We start from the raw sequence: 22759 nt of genomic DNA, 5'->3' as shown, positions 1-22759 counted from the left end.
GGTATAAAATCAAAATAAATATAATTTTTAATTACGGACTACTTAGTACTACTTAGTAGTACGTCTTTCACGTAGTTTGTAATTACTCCTTTATTCAGTACTCGGCTGATTAAATAAGGAAAAACAAATGTGCAATGTGGTTTTTTTGTGAACAACCCCAACGAGCGCTACAGGACTTTTACTTTGAAATTGCAACTAAAGCCCTCTTTCACACCCACCTGAGGAAGTAAACTCTACTTTAGATTGTTCCTGCACTCTGGAATTACATTTGTTTAAGAATTTCTAACAGCCATTTTATAAGGACTAACTCTAGAAAATATTACATCCGGGGAAATTCCCACGCAACTTGATGGATAAATTAAGCAAATGACGTTGCCAGCTAGATAAGCTCATTTAGTAATCGCAAAGTTCGCCTACAGCTGAAGAAATGCGGATGCGGATCAGAACCAAGCTCAATAATACAAAAATCGTGTAATAGAATATTTTGCATGCTTTAGGTGGTGCCTTAATTGAGTTATTGATGCATTATGGCTCAGTGGCAGCCTGTCACAAATCTGAAAGCTTTATTTGTACACTACCCTCCTGTGGCCGTGTTTTTCCTGTGCCTCCTGGTCCTGTCCGGAGCTTTTATTGTTTTTGGAATATACACTCAAAACCATGACATAAAGAACCCAGACATAACTATGGTAATTATCGTATACTACCTGTTTCATTTGGTCATTTATCATTCCTTTATTCTTTTAATACAATTGTAAAACACACACTTGGGTCCTCTCCCATAGGCTAGGGAAGGTAGTATTTTAGTTCCCAGGACTGCACGTTTCTGGATGGATTACCACTGCAACCACTGTTGCCTTCTCCTTCTACATCATCTTTAGCTCTGCTCCCAGCCCTTGGTATTTCCCAAGCTTCTCCTTGCTCCTTGTGTTCCTTGTTACCGATGTTGCCATCACTTGGGATCGCTAAATCTATCACTATAGCTCTCTGCTTTATATTAATTACTTCTTTGTGTAGTTGGTTAGTCATTTGCATTTTGTCTGTCTGATGTGTTGTTCTGTATTGTACTGTAGTAAAAGGTGTAGATGTAGTAAAAATCATCAATTGCATCAATCAATTGCAGTGAAGTACACACGGATTCCAGAGAAGCTGGATGTTTCAGTTGTGTAAATAATGAAAATGTATGTATTTCAGGACTGGAACCAGATGTTGACATCGCTAGCAAGTCTGACGTTCTGCGCACAGTTAAACAGTACAGAGCTTTTAAATGCGAGGCAGGAGATCGACTCGCCTCCACTATTAGATCATGCGGATGTAGCCAACACAAACACATCCCAGAAAACAATGGGAGTTACTCGTGTGTCCCTGCTAGTACCACTGGTGCTCCTCAGAGATGTTCGAAGACAGACCAGTATTAGTGCCACAATATTTGGGAGCCAGCTGGGCCTTAGAGGTTTGTATGAACTCTGTAAGAAGAAAATGCAAACTGCTGATGCACCTTCACCAGAGGTCTAGCATTGTTTCAGCTTGATTCTTTTTTTCTTCTTAGGTGCAGCTGGGAAAGAGTCGTTAAACATCTCACTGTTCCTGCACCTACAAACCCAGATATCACACACTGAATCCAATTCTGCCCTTGTCCAAACAATACCCTCTAATGATGATGGAAAGCCTGGGTCTTCAGTGTCTTGTCTGAGCATTACAGCCCCAGCTCGCTTCCTGCCTCAAACTCCGTAAGATAATATTATCATATAACAATAGCAAAGCATAACAAATTCTGTTTTTTTTTTAGATTGTATACCTGAGTTGGGGTCATTTTCAGGTCACCACCAGGATGCTTTGTTAGTGACAACCTGGAGAAGATTATGCCTCCTGTCAGGACTTTTGCTATAGAGTCATACAAGCAAAGTTCCCATAATACATCACCATGCCTCAGCTTGGAATACACACCTGACCCCAAACTGACAGTTCTACTCACTCAGGTAACACACGTTAGTTGAGTCACCATGTAACATGCATAAGGGTAGGAAACAGATTGCAATGTTATGGTTGACTACAGAGATATGACTTCATTTGATCCAGGGATGTTTATCTATACCACCACAAGTCACCCTCCTCCCAAGGGAATTTTAGGGTTATAGTTTGAGGAAGGATAAGACAGTTCTGGCATTCAGGGGTTCAGGGAGTCGTCAGCGATGTCATAGAATGTCAGTCTCTTTTATTTCTAAAGCAACAAAGGATAGATGTAAAGTTTGTTACAGGAACATTGTCCTGGTTAGGGCACTTTGACACCAATACGAGGTACAGCTAGGAAAAGAATGTTGAATGTTTTTTTGACATGTCGGTATATGTCGAATCAGCCAATCACATGGCAGCAAATCAAAGCATTTAGACATGTAGACATGGCCAAGACGATCTGCTGCAGTTCAAACCAAGCATCAGAACGGGGAAGAAAAGTGATTTAAGTGACTTTGAACATGGCATGGTTGTTGGTGCCATATGGGCTGGTCTGATCTACTGGGATTTTCACACATAACCACCTCTAGGGTTTACAGAGAATGGTCCGAAAAAGAGAAAATATCCAGTGAGTGGTAGTTCTGTGGACACAAATGCCAGGGGTGAATGGTCAGACTGGTTTGAGGTGATAATAACAGTAACTCAAATAACAAGTCGTTACAACCGAGATATGCAGAAGAAAATCTCTGAACACACAACACGTCGAACCTTGAGATGGATGGACTACAGCAGCAGAAGACACACCGGGTGCCACTCGTGTCAGCTAAGAACAGGAAACTGAGGCTACAGTTCACACAGGCTCACCAAAATTGCACAACAGTAGATTGGAAAAACGTTGCCTCATCTGATGAGTCTTGATTTCTGCTGCGACATTCGGATGGTAGGGTCAGAACTTGGCGTCAACAACATGAAAGCATGGATCCATCCTGCCTTGTATCAACGGTTCAGGCTGGTGGTGGTGGTGCAATGGTGTGGGGGATATTTTCCTGGCACACTTTGGGCCCATTAGTAACAACTGAGTATCGTGTCAACACCACAGCCTACCGGAGTATTGTTGCTGACCATGTCCATCCCTCTAAGACCACAGTCTACCCACCTTCTCATGGCTACTTCCAGCAGGATAACGCACCATGTCATAAAGCGCAAATCATCTCAGACTGGTTTCATGAACATGAGTTCACTGTGCTCGAATGGCCTCCACAGTCACCAGATCTCAGTCCAATAGATCACCTTTGGGATGTGGTGGAACGGGAGATTCACATCATGGATGTGCAGCTGACAAATCTGCAGCAACTGTGTGATGCTATCATGTCAATATGGACCAGAATCTCTGAGGAATGTTTCCAGTACCTTGTTGAATCTATGATACGAAGGATTAAAGCAGTTCTGAAGGCAAAAGGAGGTCCAACCCCGTACTAGCAAGGTGTACCTAATAAAGTGGCCGGTGACTATGTGTATATGTGTGTGTGTATGTATGTATATATATATATATATATATATATATATATATATATATATATATATATATATATATATATATATATATATATATATACACACACATACACATGTATATATATATACACATAATTACATTATACTGCCAAAAATATTCACTCACCCATTCAAATGATTGGAATCAGGTGTTCCAATCACTTCCATGGCCACAGTTATATAAAATTAACCACCTTGGCATGCAGACTGTTTGTAAAAGAATGGGTTGCTCTCAGGAGCTCAGTGAATTCCAGCGTGGAACTGTGATAGGATGCCACCTGTGCAACAAATCCAGTCATGAAATTTCCTCACTCCTAAATATTCCACAGTCAACCATCAGCTGTATTATAAGAAAAGGAAGTGCTTGGGAATAATAGCAACTCAGACATAACGTGGTAGGTCGTGTAACCTTACGGAGCGGGGTCAGTGGATGCTGAAGTGCATAGTGCGAAGAAGTCACCAACTTTCTGCAGAGTCAATCGCTACAGACATCCAAACTTCATGTGGCCTTCAGATTAGCTCAAGAACAGTGCGCAGAGAGCTTCATGGAATGGGTTTCCATGGGTCTTCCAATGGGTTTTTCCAGTGAAAGAAACTCTGAATGCTTCAGCATATGAAGACATTTTGGACAATTCCATGCTCCCAACTTTGTGAGAAGAGTTTGGAGCTGGCCCGTTCCTCTTCCAACATGAGGTGGACCAGTGTCATAGATACTGAACCCGATGGATTAGGAATGGGATGTCACTTAAGCTGATATTTGAATCAAGGAAGGTGATCGAATACTTTTAGCAATGTACTGTACATATATACAAGTTCCTGCAATGTACCTAGGCTAGATTGTAGTGAAGTACACAATTTTTTAATTTAAAACCTTTTATTTATGTATATAACACCTTGTTTACAAAGTTCGATAGCATTTTACATTAGATTAGATTCAACTTTGTCATTGCACATCACAAGGCAATGAAATGTGTTTTTCTGGGGCCTCGGTTTAAACAACGCAATCCTAGACTAGCTGCTGCGTCAGAAATTTGCATTTCTCTAGATCTACAGAAATAGTTGTAGGAAGAGTGATAAAATCATTCCAAAATGTCATAATCAATAGGAAATCCTAAATTTGTGCCCCACGTTTCCTGAAATCTGGAAATTTAGTTGAAATTTTGTTAATGTGATGTGTGAAAAAGGACTTTTTCATCGTATCGTCACACAACAGTGTTTCAGTGTCCATAAAATGTCAGATTGTCTTAACATTTCCCATGTAACTGGATGTAGTGATGGATAACAATAGGTTAAATCACCACTATTTGGAAAAATCTTGTCATTTACCTCACCTTCTGACATTTTTATAATATTCATGGGCCATGTGTGGTCTATGAGTAACGCTAATGTGCATGTGAGCGTGATCAGTGCTGAAATCACATTGGAAAGTACTCACTGATTATAAAAACTGAACATGGAATGCAACAGATTTAATCCTGACGATATCCCCACTTGCTTTAAATTCTATGCAGAAATTATGTAGATTTGTGGCATTTCTTATCATAAAGTATCATTATGCTTCCATAATTCAAGGAGTGAATCACATCACTACTGTACTAATACCAACATGCCTCCTCATGAAGGCATTAAAAAGGGGAACTGACTGCAGTTCCTCACATCATGTCCCAACAGCCTCTGTATCAGACCTTCAGCATTGCTCTTGCAATGGGTGGGTAAGGATATCTTGAAGACAGTATGCAAGGTCATGTGCAATGAACACTAACCTCTCTTTAATTATTCTGCACTAGGAAGAGAAAGACCTAGCCAGGTATAACCTGATGTTGGTCAGCTTCGTGTTATTAGCTCTCTGTGGTTTGATGTCCACCACTGGAACGCTTACCTGCACCAGGTCACATTGTCACCGTGCCAGCAATCTCCACTTCCAAAAGGTGATTAATGTTCCGTACGTGTTATTATGTTTAATGCATCTTTTGTGTGAATGGTTTATGCATATCCTTCACTGAAATGTCCATGTAACCATACAGGAGACTTTACTTGTATCCTGAGTACCAGCACAAGACTAACTTCAAGATAATAATGGACAAAAATGTCAATTTATATAAGGTATATGTGAACGAAATACCATCAGTATTCTTTCTGCAGTCACTGTTGAAAACCAAAGTATCTGAAGCCTGCAGGAATGTACAATCAGCAACTTGGAAAGCTAATAATTAAGTTAAAAAGTTAAAAACATCCCCCAGGATGTCTGTAAACTACTCTTGTTCAATTTGCAGAGCAAAAATGCAATGTGTGTAGAAAACGTGAAAACAGGATTTCACTTTTTGTATTAAAATTACTCATGCAATTATACACAACTCTCACTATTTGTTTTGACTTTGAAGGAAACCAAACAAAATAAAAAAAAATGCATAATTGTGAATATTGTTTTGGTGCAGTATAATGCATATCGGTGCAGCGTGTTTGGTAAAGCGGTAAGATTTCTGATCCAGCTGTGTATTTCACAAAACACTCGTACTCGACCGAGGTTGCCCTTTGGACTCCTGTTGGACGTCGTTTCCAATAACCGGTTCTGTTCTGCACCGTATTAACGGTAATCAACGAACACGTGGTGCACGTGCTTCCGTCGAACGGGCCAAAGTCAAGGTCGCTACCGAAATTCCTCCTCATTAATAATAACAACAGTCAGTATTTAAATATGGCCTGGCACTGTGTCCAAACATGCAGGCGGCAACGCAACTGAAAATAGACTGGAACTGCGCATTGTGGCCTGGATAACGTTAGCTTCGCTGAGTGGGATCTCCTGTTTCATAAAACAAAGCTGCCAAATAACCAATCTAGCTACAACATAGTTAACAAAGGCTGTTATTATTGTTCCCGCAAAATAAAAACAAAAACAAAGACATCTTCATTTCACCTCGTCGCCTTGTCTTTCCACACCGCACTCCGGTGGACACACTCCGCACGAAAACAATCCTTTTCCTACGGAACCGTCCTCGTCCTCGTTGAGTGGCAGTCGCGCTCGCCTATGAAACGCGCAGGAACGATCGAGGCCTCGCGCGATTGGTCGACCACGGGTCGGGAGGGCGTGGCTGTAGATTTGGTTCTCATGGTGTGTTTTTTTTTGCGCAGGACAACGAAGGAGCTGCGAGTGGTGTGGAGAATTTTTCGCGGCCTTCCCCGAGTGTCTTTCTCTAAATGTGCCCGGACCGGGAATAAACGGTGGACTTCTGCGAAGGAAAAAAACCAAAACAAAACATTGGATAGGAAACAAACGGACGCCTCTGGATGATTAAATGGTTTGCAACGTTGAAGTAACATTTAATGATTTTCTGTACAACATGCATTTCAATAGTAGCTAGCCGTTAGCCAGCTAGCTAGCTACTTGCAGCTGAGGATACACCATTACCAAGTGATTGAAATGGCAGAATAGAGCTTGAACACTGCCACTAAAATGATATATCTGGTTTCACAGGGAGTTAGTTAGGGTTAAGGGTAAGCACAGACCCTCTAGAACTACTAGTGGTAATTTGTGTGTTTTTATATTGGGTTATTCCTAATCCTTTAAAGTGCAGTGAGTGGGCCCTGCTGCACGCAGTGTGGCCTGTAGAGCAGTGCCATGTACCACTGACCCCGCCTAAATGTGCTGTAGTGTGGCCTCCACTTAAGTGATGCTTCATACATCCAGTTAAGTTTATCATTAAAGGACAGTCAATATATTCAAACTGTATTTGAGGAAGAAAAAAAATGGACAGGTAATGTAGATGCAATCTGAACTGATGTTAACTAGCACAGGTAAGCAAGGTATGGTAAGACCTTTTAAAGCAGAGGTAGGTCGTTCAGGTAGGTGGAAAGATCTGGTCATTTCACGTGGCTGGTTGTTTACATAGGAAAATAACACGTGTCTTTGCATACACATGTGAGGCGTTAATAAACAGGTCCTGTGTATTGAACTACAGGTTCACCTATTTCTATACTTCTGCCATTTTAAAATGAACTTGCCTAAATTTTATGTTTTGGACAAAAGGAGCAAATAAACTTATAAAATGCAGAAAGATGTAGAATGTAAATAGTAAATTCTTTGAGAATAGAGCAGCAATTTAAAAAAAAAAGTTATTTTCCAGACTGTTGTACCAATACGTCTCTGTTGTTTCTGCCTCGTTTAAGGTGCTGGAGAACTGTTGTCCCAAATGTGCCACACCACTGGGGGAAATATGTAAAGAGGAGAAGTGACCAAGTTTGGCAGTTTATTATTTTCTTGAGACAATGGCCTACTCAAATTATAGCACCTTAAACCGCGCACAGCTCACCTTTGAGTACCTGCACACAAACTCGTAAGTATCATTGTGTTTTCTGAATTAATGGGAGAAAACGCGAGTGTTGGCTGTACTGAGTTCTTAGATCTGCGGTTGTAAACCCAGCCCTTGGGGGATCTCCTGCGGGTCCATATATTTACACCCATCACACCTTGGCCAGACACTGTAGTGCTCTAAGAGCACGAGGAGCTAAATGGAACCAAAAATCTTGGTCTTGCTGGGGTTCCCTAGGGATTGGATTGGAAACATCTGCTCTGCATGATCTGAAGGCTGTTGAAAAACTTTTTTGAATATATTTTGAAGCATAATTTAGATTGTCAGGTACATTCTGTATTCTTGTCTTGTATTAATTAAAGTTAAGAGCAAGAATGATAATAATCAAAAGTACACCAGTGTTCTGCAACTACTAACATTTTAATTACATTGGACTGGACTGCAGAACTCCTTTAATGTATGATGTGTTGACGACCTGAATGTACTTTCCAACTATTATAACATTAGATGATACTGGATAATTTGTCATACTTGAGCTTACAAGTCTGCAAAGATTATTATATTCAATGGTAACAATATAATCTGCTCTTGGATGTTAGTAATCAGTTCAGTTTTTAATAAAAAAAATGCCTATTAAATAATCATATATGGTTTTGAGGGCTTTAAGACATCTTCTAAAGGGACTATTTGGGAAGATAATCCTGGGGCTGTTAGTGATGAAGCACAGTAATGGCGTGTGATCAAATGGGGGTGGGGGGGGGGACAGTGAAGCAGAGTGTCCTCTGCCCTGATGTGACCTTTGTTAGTCCTAGTATAAGACATAAAAACAACCCCCCCTCTGATGTAACACATGAAGAGAGCGGAGGAAGACAAACCACGCAGACAAACCAGTGTATGTTTTGTCTATTTCACTGCAGACGAATGCAGAGAACAGTAATTACCAAACCATTTAATTGCAGATTACAGATTAAGGAACGGGAATATTTATGTTCCATCATGCTCGTCATTACTTGCGGAAAGAAATACTTAAGTACAAACACTTAAAAATTATTCTAAAGTAATGAAGTGTGTGTAATTCATTACATCACTAATGTTTTTCATCAAGAAAATACCAATCAGGTTGGGTTCCAATTAAGGTGGCATACTATGTAGACTATGTAGTATAAAATAAAATAAAATAGAAAATAAAATATAAAAAAATTCAAGAGCTTTGTTAAAATCATTGCAACATGTATAAAACATCTATAACATTTTCTGAGTTGTCTGTTATATGTAGAGTTGTAGACCATAATAGGATGGACGTGGTTTGGTAATGAGATGTACATGAAATGGTCTTCAGCATTTTTATTGTCTCATTTAAGATTTGATGAGACCTAAAAGAAGAATATTTTGGATTCTAGCCATTGTAGTGACAGTCAGGAGAAGGGTGAAAAACAGCACTATGTTTGCTTCATCATGCTTTTGATGATATACATAACAAAAAATACATAACCAAGTAAACGTCAGTAATATCTGTCAGCAGAGTGAAGAGGTTTAGGATGAGTCTAAACTCAAACGTAGTCAGTGTTGTGTTCTCCTTCATAATTGCTTCTGTGACTGTCATCCCATTATACTGCCCAACTTCTACAAGCTTGTATGCCAGCATTATGCTTCTGATGCTAAATGCAATGTCAGTACAAAAAGTGCATCCAGAAAGACTTTCTGTTCTTTCTGTTCAACCATCCCAAAAAAATCCTTTGCCAGCATTCCTCCATAGCTTTTGGCTCAAGTGTTCATATTCTTCTTATACCCACAGGAGAGTTTCTGTCATGTTGCACCTCTGTGAACTGTGAACCTCTGTGTCTTAACTGTGTGCATTCTAATGGAGTCAGGATGGGTATTCTCTTAGTGACAGAGGACTGGAGAGTGTGGAGAGGTTATTCTGTGTTCTGCTGCTTTGTTCCGCTGATATTTCACCCTTTGAATTGTGGTATTTTGTTCTGTTTATCTCTGCGTCCAACATCTCTAGAACAATATTCATGTTAGGCAGCGCTGGCCCAACTCAACGTGATTATTTACAGCAGTTCTCCCAAAAGCTGACTCCCCGTATCTCCAGATTACGTCCTAAATTACGTCCTGTAATGGTCGTGGATTTCACACATCTCTTCTGGTGAAGATGTATTGTTCCAGAAGCCAGAGCAGTTCAGAAAGGCAGTGTTCTACAGCTTCTGCATGTTATGGTCATTCACGCATGTTATGGTCAATTCATGTGCATGAATTTGAAGGCGTATATGTTGTTTTGACTGTCTGCGTTATTCCTACAGGACAACGCACGAGTTTCTTTTTGGAGCTTTGGCTGAACTTGTGGACAACTCCAGGTATCAGTTCGTGTCTTTAGTTGCCTTTAGTTGTCTAATTATCTTTAGATCACCTGGCCGATTAATCAATGATCACTACAAAAGTTATAGCTTCATGTGGATTTGAAACATCACAATTTCAATTATCTTTTTTTTTTGTTGTTTACAGAGATGCAAACGCTACAAGGATTGACATATCTACAGGTACAACATAATGCGAGTTGCTGTGTACTGCTCATATGTTGTACAAACACACTTCGTTGTATTGAGACTCTTCGTGCATCTTCCCATCTGTTCGTATACTTCCATGTCGGAAATCCAGAGAAGAGACCAGACCTTCGAGGAGGTTTCATGCTTTGCTTCTTGGATGATGGCACAGGAATGGATCCTGGTGAGTATAGTAATACATGTGATTGGGATTGACCCACACACTTTAAAACCTTGCGCTACAAATGGATCCCAGTGAGTATAGTAATACATGTGATTGGGATTGACCCACACACTTTAAAACCTTGCGCTACAAATGGATCCCGGTGAGTATAGTAATACATGTGATTGGGATTGACCCACACACTTTAAAACCTTGCGCTACAAATGGATCCCGGTGAGTATAGTAATACATGTGATTGGGATTGACCCACACACTTTAAAACCTTGCGCTACAAATGGATCCCAGTGAGTATAGTAATACATGTGATTGGGATTGACCCACACACTTTAAAACCTTGCGCTACAAATGGATCCCAGTGAGTATAGTAATACATGTGATTGGGATTGACCCACACACTTTAAAACCTTGCGCTACAAATGGATCCCAGTGAGTATAGTAATACATGTGATTGGGATTGACCCACACACTTTAAAACCTTGCGCTACAAATGGATCCCGGTGAGTATAGTAATACATGTGATTGGGATTGACCCACACACTTTAAAACCTTGCGCTACAAATGCCCCAGCAAACACGAATAGTGGCTTTAAAAAATGTATCTCCTTTGCGTAGGTGAAGCAACACACGTCATTCAGTTTGGCAAGTCCAGTAAGAGATTTCCCGAGTCTACTCATATTGGCCAGTATGGAAACGGCCTGAAGTCGTAAGTGCCTCTCTAGAATCTCTGGAATACGTTTACCTGCTTTATGTCATTATTAAAGAAAGAAGAAGCGATCTGGTCTCATCGGGGTCTTCAGAAATTCATTTTTCACTTAAATGTCTCTTTTAGGGGCTCCATGCGCATTGGCAAAGACTTCATTCTGTTCACGAAGAAAGATGAAAAGTTAACATGTTTATTTTTGTCTCGGACGTTTCACGAAGAGGAGGGGCTGGATGAGGTCAGAGGTCATTTGCGTCTATTAATGCAGCATCGAGGAGATCATAGCTGATTTACAGTTGCACGCGTTTAATTTACGTGGATACATATCAAATACAGAATATTCATCTGTCATGTTGTTTCACAAACACCTGTAGGTTATTGTTCCGTTACCCAACTGGGATGCCAAGACCCAGCTGCCTCTCACACAGGACCCAGAGAAGTATGCGATTGAGACAGAACTGATCTTCAAATACTCTCCTTTCAAAAGTGAGGAGCAGCTCTTCCAGCAGTTCAAGAAAATCGAGGGGCCAAGCGGTACGACTGAATTCATAACCCACCGTTCATAACCCACACCGCTTCAGTGAAAGTGTCTGACTTTTGAATTGTAATTGAGTTGTAATTAACTTTGCGTAACGTTTTTGTAGGCACTCTGGTTATAGTTTACAATCTGAAGCTGATGGACAACAGGGAGCCCGAGCTGGATGTACAAACAGATCACCAAGACATACTGATGGCAGGCACACCTGTGGAAGGAGTGTGAGTAACATGGACGTTCCTCCCCTCCTTCTAACCATCCCTCACTCACTCTTCTGTTTTTCTGCGTCTTCTTTCCTGTAATTGCCGCTCTTGACCAAAGCTGGTGTGTGTTGACACAGGAAACCTGAGAGACGGTCGTTCCGTGCCTATGCTGCTGTTCTCTACATCGATCCCAGGATGAGAATCTTCATTCAGGGGCACAAAGTCAGGACCAAAAGGCTCTCCTGCTGCTTGTATAACCCTAGGTACTCAAATGAAGGGAGTACACACACACACACACACACGTACGTTACACACGTCAGCGTTCCATCGCACAGGCCCACGAACAAACAATAATAGGCTTGTGCTCAGAGTCTTTTGCTTTCTTGCAGGATGTACAAATACACGTCAACGCGTTTTAAAACCCGTGCAGAGCAAGAAGTAAAGAAAGCTGATCATCTTGCAAAGCTTGGTAAGGTCATTGAAACACCAGTATGTACAAAGGAGCAGCTGTCCATGGGATACACCTGTATTATATGAAGGAACAGGTGTCCATGGACAACACCTATAGTTACGAAGAAGCAGGTGTCCATGGATAACACCTGTAGTTATGAAGGAGCAGGTATCCATGGATAACACCTGTAGTTATGAAGGTGTCCATGGATAACACCTGTAGTTATGAAGGTGTCCATGGATAACACCTGTAGTTATGAAGGAGCAGGTGTCCATGGATAACACCTGTAGTTATGAAGGTGTCCATGGATAACACCTGTAGTTATGAAGGAGCAGGTGACCTCTGTAAACTTGGTATAGTCATGTGCACTTTTCTTTTTTCCAGCTGAAGAGAAGGCCAGAGAAGCGGAGAGCAAGGCTCGTGCACTGGAGCTGAAACTGGGGGATGATTTATCCAAAGAGGCCCGGGTGAGAACCCAGAACCACCTGCTTCAAATGAACAGTGCAGTCAAGCTCAGCAGCCAGTGAAGCGGTGGAACTGGTTAACAGAAATCACACCCAGCGTTGTATGATGTGCCTTTGGTTCATTTTGAATAGGCGTTTTTGTGTGGTGGTGTGTGCTAAGATATGCAGGCATAGCCAGTTTATACAGGCGTACAGAAACGTGTGTTTTCCACCTGTGTTCAGACTGCACTGAGGAAAGCTCAAGATTCAGCAGGAGCGCTACGTGCAGAGGCGAACAGGAAACAAGCCATTCACGCATCTAAACAGAAGTAATGCCTGCGTGCATACGCTTACAAACACACACACCTTTATACATCCACACCAAAGCAACACACACACACACACCCACCCAACGTTTCCTGCCGCTTTATCGCAGAGCACTGAAGGAGCCCAAAGAGCTGAACTTCATCTTCGGCGTGAACATCGAGAGACGAGACCAGGACGGCATGTTCATCTACAACTGCAGTCGCCTCATTAAGATGTACGAGAAGACCGGGCCACAACTGGAGGGCGGAATGTGAGTACCACCAGGTCGTAGGCGGCCCCGTCCGGCCCGGTGTCACCGACATCCTCCCCATCCGGCCCGGTGTCACCGACATCCTCCCCGTCCGGCCCGGTGTCACCAACATCCTCCCCGTCCGGCCCGGTGTCACCGACGTCCCCGTCCGGCCCGGTGTCACCGGCGCCCCCGTCCGGCCCGGTGTCACGGACCCCCCCAAGCTGAACGTGCATTCCCTCCTGTTTCAGGGCATGTGGAGGAGTGGTGGGTGTGGTAGATGTTCCATATCTTGTTTTGGAGCCGACACACAACAAGCAAGACTTTGCAGACGCTAAAGAGTACAGACACTTACTGAGAGCCATGGGTGACTATCTGGCTCAGTACTGGAAGGATATTGGTATAGGTGAGTTTGCGTGTGAGGGGAAGTGTGTGTTGGGTGTTGTCCAACTTGTGCAGACATTCTGCTGTGTTATCTAGCCTTGATGCCATGAATTTGTCCCAAAGCAATTGGTTGATCATGTACCTTTATATGCCCAATAGCCCAGAAGGGTATAGTGAAGTTCTGGGACGAGTTTGGGTATCTGTCGGCCAACTGGAACGCTGCACCTTCGAATGACGTCAGGTTCCGTCGCCGCAGAGCCATGGAGATCCCCGTGACGATACAGTGTGGTAGGGGCAGGACTCCGCACCCCCACTGCAATACGTGGATCGCTGATGTTCACGGTTCTTCGTTCAGCCTCTCCGCTGCCGTGTGTCTCTCACGCACTCTTTGTTTTCTTCGTAGATAAATGTCTGAAGTGGCGCATGCTGCCCTTTCAGATGGACGCCGTTGATAAGCGTTACCCAGACAGCTGGGTCTGCCTCATGAACCCCGATGGTGCACAGGACAGGTAACCGCAGAGAAAATGGCCACGAGCGCTGGACTCGTGACTGCAGTGTGGGCCTTTTTGCACTCTTCATCACAGTGGTGATCATCTTCACTCCTCTCCGTCTCACGCTCACTCAGGTGTGATGCCGCCGAACAGAAACAGAACTTACCCGTCGGCGTTTTAAGGAAAGACGGCAAAACCTCAGAGGACAAACAGAAGGAGCTCTCGGAGAAGATCCGTCAGCAGCAGGAGAAACTGGAAGCCATGCAGGTATCTCATCACCAGGACACTCCTGTAATGTGAATAGATAGAAGCGGGTCCGACAGAATGTATCTTCTGTTATAGAAAACCGCCGGCGTAAAGTCCGTGGCGGACACGAAACAGCTTCCTTTCGACGGCGGTGCCAAGCCTGTGGAGGAGCGTACGGCCCAGGTATGGTATTTTATTGGCTGGATGCAGGTGGGTGTGTCTCTGAGACGGAGCTGACGTATTGGTTGTTTCCGCCAGACTGCCACTCGGTCTTCCCAGCGCACAGCGGCTCGGCCCCGCTCTCCGCCTCTCCCCGCAGTGGTCAAAAGGGCTGTCAGTCAGTCACCTGTACCTAAAGCCCCACCCCCTAAGCCTGCACCACCACCACCACGGCCCGCCAGAACTCAACCGGCTCCTGTCCTTCCAACAAAGACCAAGACACCACCCGCCCCGCCCCCCAAACCAGTGAAAGCTACCCCTAGAGCTGCTACCACACCCACACCTCCACCTTCAAAAGCACCAGCGCGCAAAAGTGCAGCCCAGACTCGCACTACAACAGTAAGTACGCACGCCCACGTCACAGGGAGCAGCGGAATGGGCTTCAGTACAGCACAGCCTGACCTTTACCGGGTCATTTAGGACTTTTGGATGCTTTATGAATTTTAGGACGTTTCTGAGTTTGTGAAAGGGAAAATACCTGATGTGACATTCGTTGGTTACAGCCGACCTCCACAAAGAGCCCCAGCAGACACGCCCCAGCCAGCAAGAGAGGAACCACCGTGAAGAGTAAGGTGCAAGAAGACGATGATGAAGAATCTGAAGAAGAAGAGGACGAGGAAGAGGAAGAGAGCGAAGAGGAGGAAGAGCCACAGCCCAAGAAATCCAAGCTGGCAGCAGCTGTCCAGAGTCGTGGGAAGGGGGCAGTAGTTGCAGAAAAGAAGCTCCCACCAGGCAAACAAGCCAACATCACAGAGGTAGATTTACCCCGCTGATTTACCCCCACACAACCTGCCTCACACAGCCATGATAAAACCTCACTGCAATCTAATCTGTGCACTCTGGTGCTAATCACGAGCTTCCTCCCTCAGAGAGTCAGCAACAGCACAGAGGAAGATTTAAAACAAGACACAGTCAAAAACGCCCACAAAGGTAGACACACCTTTTACTATATGAATGCATGTCCACATACCTGCAGCAGCGTGTATTTGGAGCTTGGCGTGATGTCTTTGGACCACATACGACTCTTGTTTGTTCGCATGTGCGTGTTTTTGCAGATAAAGGTTTACAGGTGGAGGCAAAGGTGAACGGAGAGTGGTTCACCGGCCGCGTGACCGCAGTAGAGACGGGGAAAGAAAGCGTGCGCTGGAAAGTGAAGTTTGATTACGTCCCGATGAACACTCCCCGAGACCGTTGGTATGCGTTTACATTCTGTCCAACATGCATCTAATCAAACACACTTGACAGTTTTAAAAGCAGCGCTCATAAATATGCAAAATTGTGCCAAAGGTGTAGACATGTATTTATTAACATGTATTTGTACGTATATATCTCCTTGCGAGGACTGTCTGACGTGGTTTAATCAGTTATTTGCTTGCTTTCCTTTAGGGTATTTAAAGGCAGTGATGAGGTTCGCCTCATGCGCCCTGCTTCGCCAGAGTCCCGGAGTCCAGACACCAATCAGGGTTCTGCCCGCTCTGTGACTCCGCCCACCGCAGCAGAACCTGACACGACCCAGAGTGGTCCAAGCAGGGAAACCACAGAGGGCCTTGTTACCATGATGAGGTGAATATGAGTGTATATCATTTTGGACTCACTTGTTCTTTCTTGGAACTGGGATGAGCTGCAATTGGTGCTAAATTGAGGTACAGTGGTGCCAGTATTTGAGGTACAGTGGTGCCTGTATTTGAGGTACAGTGGTGCCTGTATTTGAGGTACAGTAGTCCCAGTATTTGAGATACAGTGGTGCCAGTATTTGAGGCACAGTGACGCCTGTAATTCAGGTACAGTGACGCCAGTATTTGAGGTACAGTGACGCCTGTAATTCAGGTACAGTGACGCCTGTATTTGAGGTAGTGACGCCTGTATTTGAGGTACAGTGACGCCTGTATTTCAGGCACAGTGACGACTGTAATTCAGGTACAGTGACGCCAGTATTTCTGGCACAGTGACGCCTATATTTCTGGCACAGTGACGCCTGTATTTGAGGCACAGTGACGCCTGTATTTGAGGTACAGTTGACGCCTGTATTTCTGGCACAGTGACGCCTGTATTTGAGGTACAGTTGACGCCTGTATTTCTGGCACAGTGACACCTGTATTTCAGACACAGTGACGCCTGTAATTCAGGCAAAGTGACGCCTATAATTCAGGTACAGTGACGCCTGTATTTGAGGTACAGTGACGCCTGTATTTCAGGTACAGTGACGCCTGTATTTGAGGTACAGTGACGCCTGTATTTGAGGTACAGTGACGCCTGTATTTGAGGTACAGTGACGCCTGTATTTGAGGTACAGTGACGCCTGTATTTGAGGTACAGTGACGCCTGTATTTGAGGTACAGTGACGCCTGTAATTCAGGTACAGTGACGCCAGTATTTGAGGTACAGTGACGCCTGTATTTGAGGTACAGTGACGCCTGTATTTCAGGCACAGTGACGCCTGTAATTCAGGTACAGTGACGCTTGTATTTCAGGCACAGTGACGCCTGTATTTCAGGCACAGTGACGCCTGTATTTCAGGCACAGTGACGCCTGTATTTCAGGCACAGTGACGCCTGTATTTCAGGCACAGTGATGCCTGTATTTGAGGTACAGTGACGCCTGTATTTGAGGTACAGTGACGCCTGTATTTGAGGTACAGTGACGCCTGTATTTGAGGTACAGTTGACGCCTGTATTTCTGGCACAGTGACGCCTGTATTTGAGGTACAGTGACGCCTGTATTTGAGGTACAGTGACGCCTGTATTTGAGGTACAGTTCACGCCTGTATTTCAGACACGTTGACGCCTGTATTTCAGACACGTTGACGCCTGTATTTCAGACACGTTGACGCCTGTATTTCAGACACGTTGACACCTGTATTTCTGGCACAGTGACGCCTGTATTTCTGGCACAGTGACGCCTGTATTTTCTTGTTCGTTCTAGGACGCTGCTGCGGTACTTTTTCCCGCCTGATTTCCGAATCCCAAAAGACTCACTGAACACTATGAATGCCGAGGAGCTTGTGGCTTTCCCTATTGTGAGTACATGCAGTATGGAGTCATTAGAACGTGTGAACAACTACTGGATTTTCTTTGCACACCTGAACATTTCCTTAAATGTCTGAAAATAGCAGAGGCTGATTAGTTAATCATCTGCCCATTTTCAGATGATTAACTAACATCTGCCCATTTTTTTGCTCAGCAGTGCCTAATAGTGGCCATATTAGTATTAATGAATTAGTATTGATATGTGTGCTGCAGAAAGAGTATTTCCAGCAGTATGAGGCGGGGCTGCAGAGTCTGTGTAACTCGTACCAGACGCGCGCCGAGTCTCGCGCTCGAGCCGTGGAGGAGAAGAGCAGCGGAGCGGAGACCAAGCTCCGCGAGTCCGAGGAGAAACTCCGCAAGCTCAGGACAAACATTGTAGCACTGCTGCAGAAGGTCCAAGAGGTAGGAGGCACTCCACACACACACACACACACACACACACGTGCACACACACACGTGCACACACACACACCACACACACACACGTATACGTTTGCTCTCACAGACACAGAAACACAGGCATGCACTACTATATTGTGCTATAAAGGGCTCATAAGATTATTCTAATTATGATGTAATTATAGAAATATTATAGATGTAATTAGAAATATTATTAAAATGAGAGACTTTCATTTGTTCTTTTGTAGTTTTATGTTTTAGGTCCATCTGTGCATGTCAGAGGGCTCATGTGTTAGTGTTGCGTTGGCTGAGGGGTGTGTGTGTGTGTGTGTGTGTGTGTGTGTTTTGTAGGATATTGAGATCAGCAGTGATGATGAGCTGGATGCCTACATAGAGGATCTGGTCACCAAGGGCGAATGAAACATAGCAGCTGTCACTCCAGCTCTCTCTCTCTCTCTCTTCCTCCATCTCTTATCCTCCCTCATTTTTGCTTGATCTCGATCTTGGTTTATCTGTATTGTTTACTTTTATTTTCATCCTCCCATTACAATTTACAGTCCTGTGCGGGCAGTAATTTTAATAAATTCTGACACAAAAAGGCTCCTTCCTCTAGCTGATTAACCTACTATACACCAGTCTTGAGCTTACAGACCAAAGGAGCTTCGAAGCCTCACACATTTTACAGGTTACAACACAAGTCACCTTTGTTGTGCAACTCATTTTGGTTTCCTTATTACAGTGTTGTTGAGTATTTTATTTGGGAGGTATTGGGGTCGGTATTTGGGAGGTATTGGTAGTGCAGCTCTGAATATCTCCAGTGTTCCAGTAAGGTCAACAGCACATGAACCGTAACAACCACAGACACAAGGAAGGCTCTCGGCGGACCAGTGTGGCTGCGCGGGGCGGACGTCTGCTCTGACCCAAACTCGCTGCTACGTTTTCTCTCTAGTCTCTGTGACTTGCCCGGTACCCCGTGTCTTTCATGCATGAGTGTGGGGTCCAGTTCAACCAATGTTCTCCCCTTGAATAAATCTAATACGGTTTACCCATTTGTTCACAACATTTACTCGCCGTCTTTATATCTAAGTATTTTTTTAAACAGTTTTAAGAAAATGATCCAATAAAATTTAGGATGTATATGAAGTTTTGTTGTGTTTGTTGTTGAACAAGATGGTCAGTGTATGTATAAAGTAAGTTCTGAAGCACAATATATATGAACATTTTATTAATACAAGGTATGTCTAACTTCAGGCATTCACACTTCATTTGGCATCTAAATGTCCTGCTTTGCAAAATGCGGTTAATCATTTTACCTTTTTCAATGCATCTAGTAGTTTTCAGATGTAACATGGCACCTAAAGTCCACATTGCAAATGCAAAATAACGACTTGGTAATCAGCAGTTGGACAGGATTAAATTTATAGTAAAAAGTTATAGTATAGTTTTTATAGTATAAACTTGGTAAGCAGCAGTTTGGCAGGATTAAATTTAGAATAATAATAATAATTTGTATTATTTATTTGTATGTCACCTTTCATACATACATGCAACTCAATGTGCTTTACAGAATAAATGAAAAGAAACATTAAAAAGAAGCAAATATAAGACAAGAAAATGTTAAAAGAAATTAAAGATAAATAGGAATAATAAAATATTGACAAAATTATTTTTAAATAATATAAAAAGTTATAGTATAGCTATATATACTATATAGTTATAGTATAGTTTTTACTCATTTATAGTAAAAACTGCATTACATGAGTACACGAAGGCCAAAACACTGTTTAAAAGAAATTGCATTTATAAATGCATATAGGCCTACGTTTGAGTAATTTTTTGTTACATATTAAATAAATAAACCCACAGATGTATTAACACATTTTATGTTACTTTTGTTACTTTAGCCAACTGCCTTAAAGATTAATGTTAGTTTCCCCTGACATCAGATAATAGTACGAGTGGTCCAGTTGACATTTTTTCATTTTTATGTTATAGAAGATAATGTTTGTGAATTGACCAAGTGATAACTAAGTCCGTGGCTAGTACTAGCGTGTACAGTTGGGGAAGACGAATATACAACACGGAGTAGGCCTGTGTGGAATTGATGATTATTAGTATTTATTTATAATAAATTTTATAGTCCGAAATCATTACTAAAGCTTTAATTTAACACATTCAACTGGTACAAACATTAAGCTGCAAATGTATTAATATATAATCTTTTTAAAATAATAATATTAAACTGACCATCCAGAGAACGGAGCACCCTAAATGGGTGGAGTAGGCTGTTCATGTGTGATGGTATTATAGCCTACACAGCCTTATTTCTAATTGCAAATAAACCACAGATAGGAAATATATTCCACAAGCTATCTGTACGATCTCATTCGTTAGCTGACTCAAAACTCACACATAATTGAAACTTCTAGAGACTATAACATATTTTTAGGGGATTTTTGTATTTTTTCATACAGAACTAATTAAAATGTTGACCTTTTGGCATTCAATTTTAAGTCTTCAAGACAAACGAATACCATAAACTACGCAGTAAATGAATTTCCAGTCGCTTCTCACACGCACATAACGCTGTCCACGCTTACATGTCCCTCCATCTCCATCTCCATCTCCATCTCCATGAAGCTCAAACACCTTCCTTCGTGGGTCTCACCTGGCGGAAAAACCTGAGACAAAACCACAACGCCGTGATTCACAAGTGCACCAGACATGCAAACACGAAAAAGACACGTTTTATCATCCAACACAGGGGCGAGGCTAGGGTATTTTTAGTGGTGCTAGAGCACCACCGTGAAGTTGCTTAGCACCCCCTGGCTCAACACATTTTTTAAATATTATATTATGCAAAAAACTTGCTCTGCACCCGCGCAATACTTTGGTATTGTACCTCTGTGAGCACTGGGGGCTGGGCACCCCTAAAGACCAGATCCTAAAATCGCCCCTGATCCAACACAATGCAGATCATCCAACACAATGCAAACTAATAATACAGAGAAACATTGCGTGTTTGGACCTTTTGGTCGGTGTTCCGCACACTCTGCCCCACACCAGGGTCCAAACCGCGGCGCGCAGAGCGGGACTGGCCCAGATGTACAGCGCGGGGGTGCTGAGGGCGTTGAACCGGGCCATGATGGCGAACACGTTGGTGCCTTCGTTCCTGAAGCGCAGTCCGTGGTTAGTGAGATACCTCACTATGATGTTAACGAAGGAGGGACACCAGAGGAGCAGAAAACACACCACCACGAACACGATGATTCGCAGAGACTCCTTCTTATTGTCCCTGTCGCTGCTGGGCGCCTCGCGTCCCAGCTGGTGTCGTGCGATGATGTACAACTTCACGGTCATCACAACTTTGACCACTACGATCACTTGTAACGTCATGACACCGAACGCACTCAGTTTTGTGGCCTGCGACACCGGTAAAACGTTCTGGATGGTTAGAATGAAGTAGGTGTAGACCCAGCAAAACGCGCAGCTCGCAATGACGAAGCCGCGTGTGATGAAACGGTTGTAAAAGAAAGGGTGACAAACCGCAAAGTACCTATCAAACTGGGCAAAGAGAAAGGTCATCACGTTCACGCCCAGGAACGAGGGCAAGATGTAAAATGTTCCGTTTCTGGAGGGGTAGCCCTCCTGCACGTCAAACAGACCCAGGTAGTAGACGGAGAGTCCCGTTAACGTGTCGCTTATGCTCGTATTCAACATGAACATGAAACGATTCTGGGTCCGCAGAGTCCGTGTGCCGAGGATCCCGATCACAACCGAGCCCGCAAGAAGGGCCGAGCTGGTGGCGAACAGAATATGATAGGTGAAAATAAAAAAGTCTTCTGCATTAGTGAAATTAACCGAAAGGGGGATGCTTAAATTGAAAGTGGACATGGTAGGTCTCCTCTGGAGAGACCGCTCTTCGCGAGTGGTCTACTGTTATATATGAGCGCCCTGTATTTCAAGGCAGACCTCTCGAGACGTCAGTCCGACTGTTTTGCAAATTATGCTTGAAAGCGACGTGAGAGTGGAGTAGTGTCCAATTTTATGAATTCACAAACCTAAAATATGTTGTTTTCTGTGTCAGAGGGTCCCTCAAAGCATAACTTGGAAACTGGAGGCTGAGGCTTACCATAGATATAATAGTTGTTTTGATGATATAGTTATGTTGTATTGAACAGTGCTTTGAGGGACCTTCTAAATCATATCGCTGCAGACCAGGCCAAAACCAAAAACCATTTGTCTGATGCGATTATGACCTTGTCTATATACTTTGTTTTGGTTAATACTCTTGTTTGTATTATCTAAATAATGGTTTAAAAAGTAATGCAACCACTAGGTTCTCATGCAGTGCCAGAACTGTAAAACTGTACTGAAAGTTTAATGTAAATGTAATGGAATTGTTTCCCCAAACTGTCGATTAGACAAGAACTGTTTGGTGTCCGTTGTTTTACATTGCAGCTGGGGCTGGGTGGATCCGGCCGTGGCTATTGATCTAAATCACTTTTGAAATTGTGCTGTGCAAGATATTACAATGCATTATTAATGGAATTTTATAATGATATCCAT

General features: G+C 43.1%; 3 protein-coding genes across 5 annotated transcripts; 2 read left to right on the top strand and 1 right to left on the bottom strand.

The window, feature by feature from the left end:
• Nucleotides 1–211: 211 nt before the first annotated feature.
• Nucleotides 212–6073, top strand: LOC143515140 (transmembrane protein 248). 3 transcript variants are annotated; one of them, XM_077007131.1, is made up of 6 exons: nucleotides 212–686; nucleotides 1192–1450; nucleotides 1547–1727; nucleotides 1817–1976; nucleotides 5292–5432; nucleotides 5529–5946. In XM_077007131.1, the coding sequence occupies exons 1-6, from the start codon at nucleotides 528–530 to the stop codon at nucleotides 5547–5549; spliced, it is 921 nt and encodes a 306-aa protein (XP_076863246.1). In that variant the 5' UTR covers nucleotides 212–527; the 3' UTR covers nucleotides 5550–5946. The 3 variants fall into 3 exon arrangements, with proteins under 3 accessions (XP_076863246.1, XP_076863245.1, XP_076863247.1); XM_077007130.1 differs by having other exon boundaries at nucleotides 5292–6056; XM_077007132.1 differs by lacking the exon at nucleotides 212–686 and adding an exon at nucleotides 794–896 and having other exon boundaries at nucleotides 5292–6073.
• Nucleotides 6074–6662: 589 nt separating this feature from the next.
• On the top strand, nucleotides 6663–19325 carry morc2 (MORC family CW-type zinc finger 2). The gene is made up of 27 exons (XM_077007129.1): nucleotides 6663–6800; nucleotides 7669–7835; nucleotides 10115–10168; nucleotides 10317–10351; nucleotides 10470–10538; nucleotides 11150–11240; nucleotides 11367–11475; nucleotides 11612–11771; nucleotides 11882–11993; nucleotides 12113–12238; nucleotides 12365–12444; nucleotides 12811–12893; nucleotides 13113–13198; nucleotides 13306–13446; nucleotides 13677–13831; nucleotides 13969–14097; nucleotides 14213–14318; nucleotides 14435–14567; nucleotides 14643–14729; nucleotides 14805–15104; nucleotides 15269–15520; nucleotides 15635–15695; nucleotides 15821–15959; nucleotides 16152–16328; nucleotides 17688–17781; nucleotides 18005–18193; nucleotides 18542–19325. Exons 2-27 carry the CDS (start codon nucleotides 7768–7770, stop codon nucleotides 18608–18610), a joined length of 3105 nt encoding a protein of 1034 aa, XP_076863244.1. The 5' UTR covers nucleotides 6663–6800; nucleotides 7669–7767; the 3' UTR covers nucleotides 18611–19325.
• Nucleotides 19326–19969: 644 nt separating this feature from the next.
• LOC143513958 (uncharacterized) lies at nucleotides 19970–22084 on the bottom strand. Its single transcript, XM_077004639.1, has 2 exons — nucleotides 21219–22084; nucleotides 19970–20871 (listed from the first exon to the last, which is right to left on the bottom strand). The coding sequence occupies exons 1-2, from the start codon at nucleotides 22082–22084 to the stop codon at nucleotides 20832–20834; spliced, it is 906 nt and encodes a 301-aa protein (XP_076860754.1). The 3' UTR covers nucleotides 19970–20831.
• Between the last annotated feature and the right edge of the window lie 675 nt (nucleotides 22085–22759).

This window comes from Brachyhypopomus gauderio, chromosome 5 (genome assembly GCF_052324685.1).
Source record: "Brachyhypopomus gauderio isolate BG-103 chromosome 5, BGAUD_0.2, whole genome shotgun sequence".
Classification (NCBI taxonomy): Eukaryota; Metazoa; Chordata; class Actinopteri; order Gymnotiformes; family Hypopomidae; genus Brachyhypopomus; species Brachyhypopomus gauderio.
This window is presented reverse-complemented; position numbering and strand designations above follow the sequence as displayed.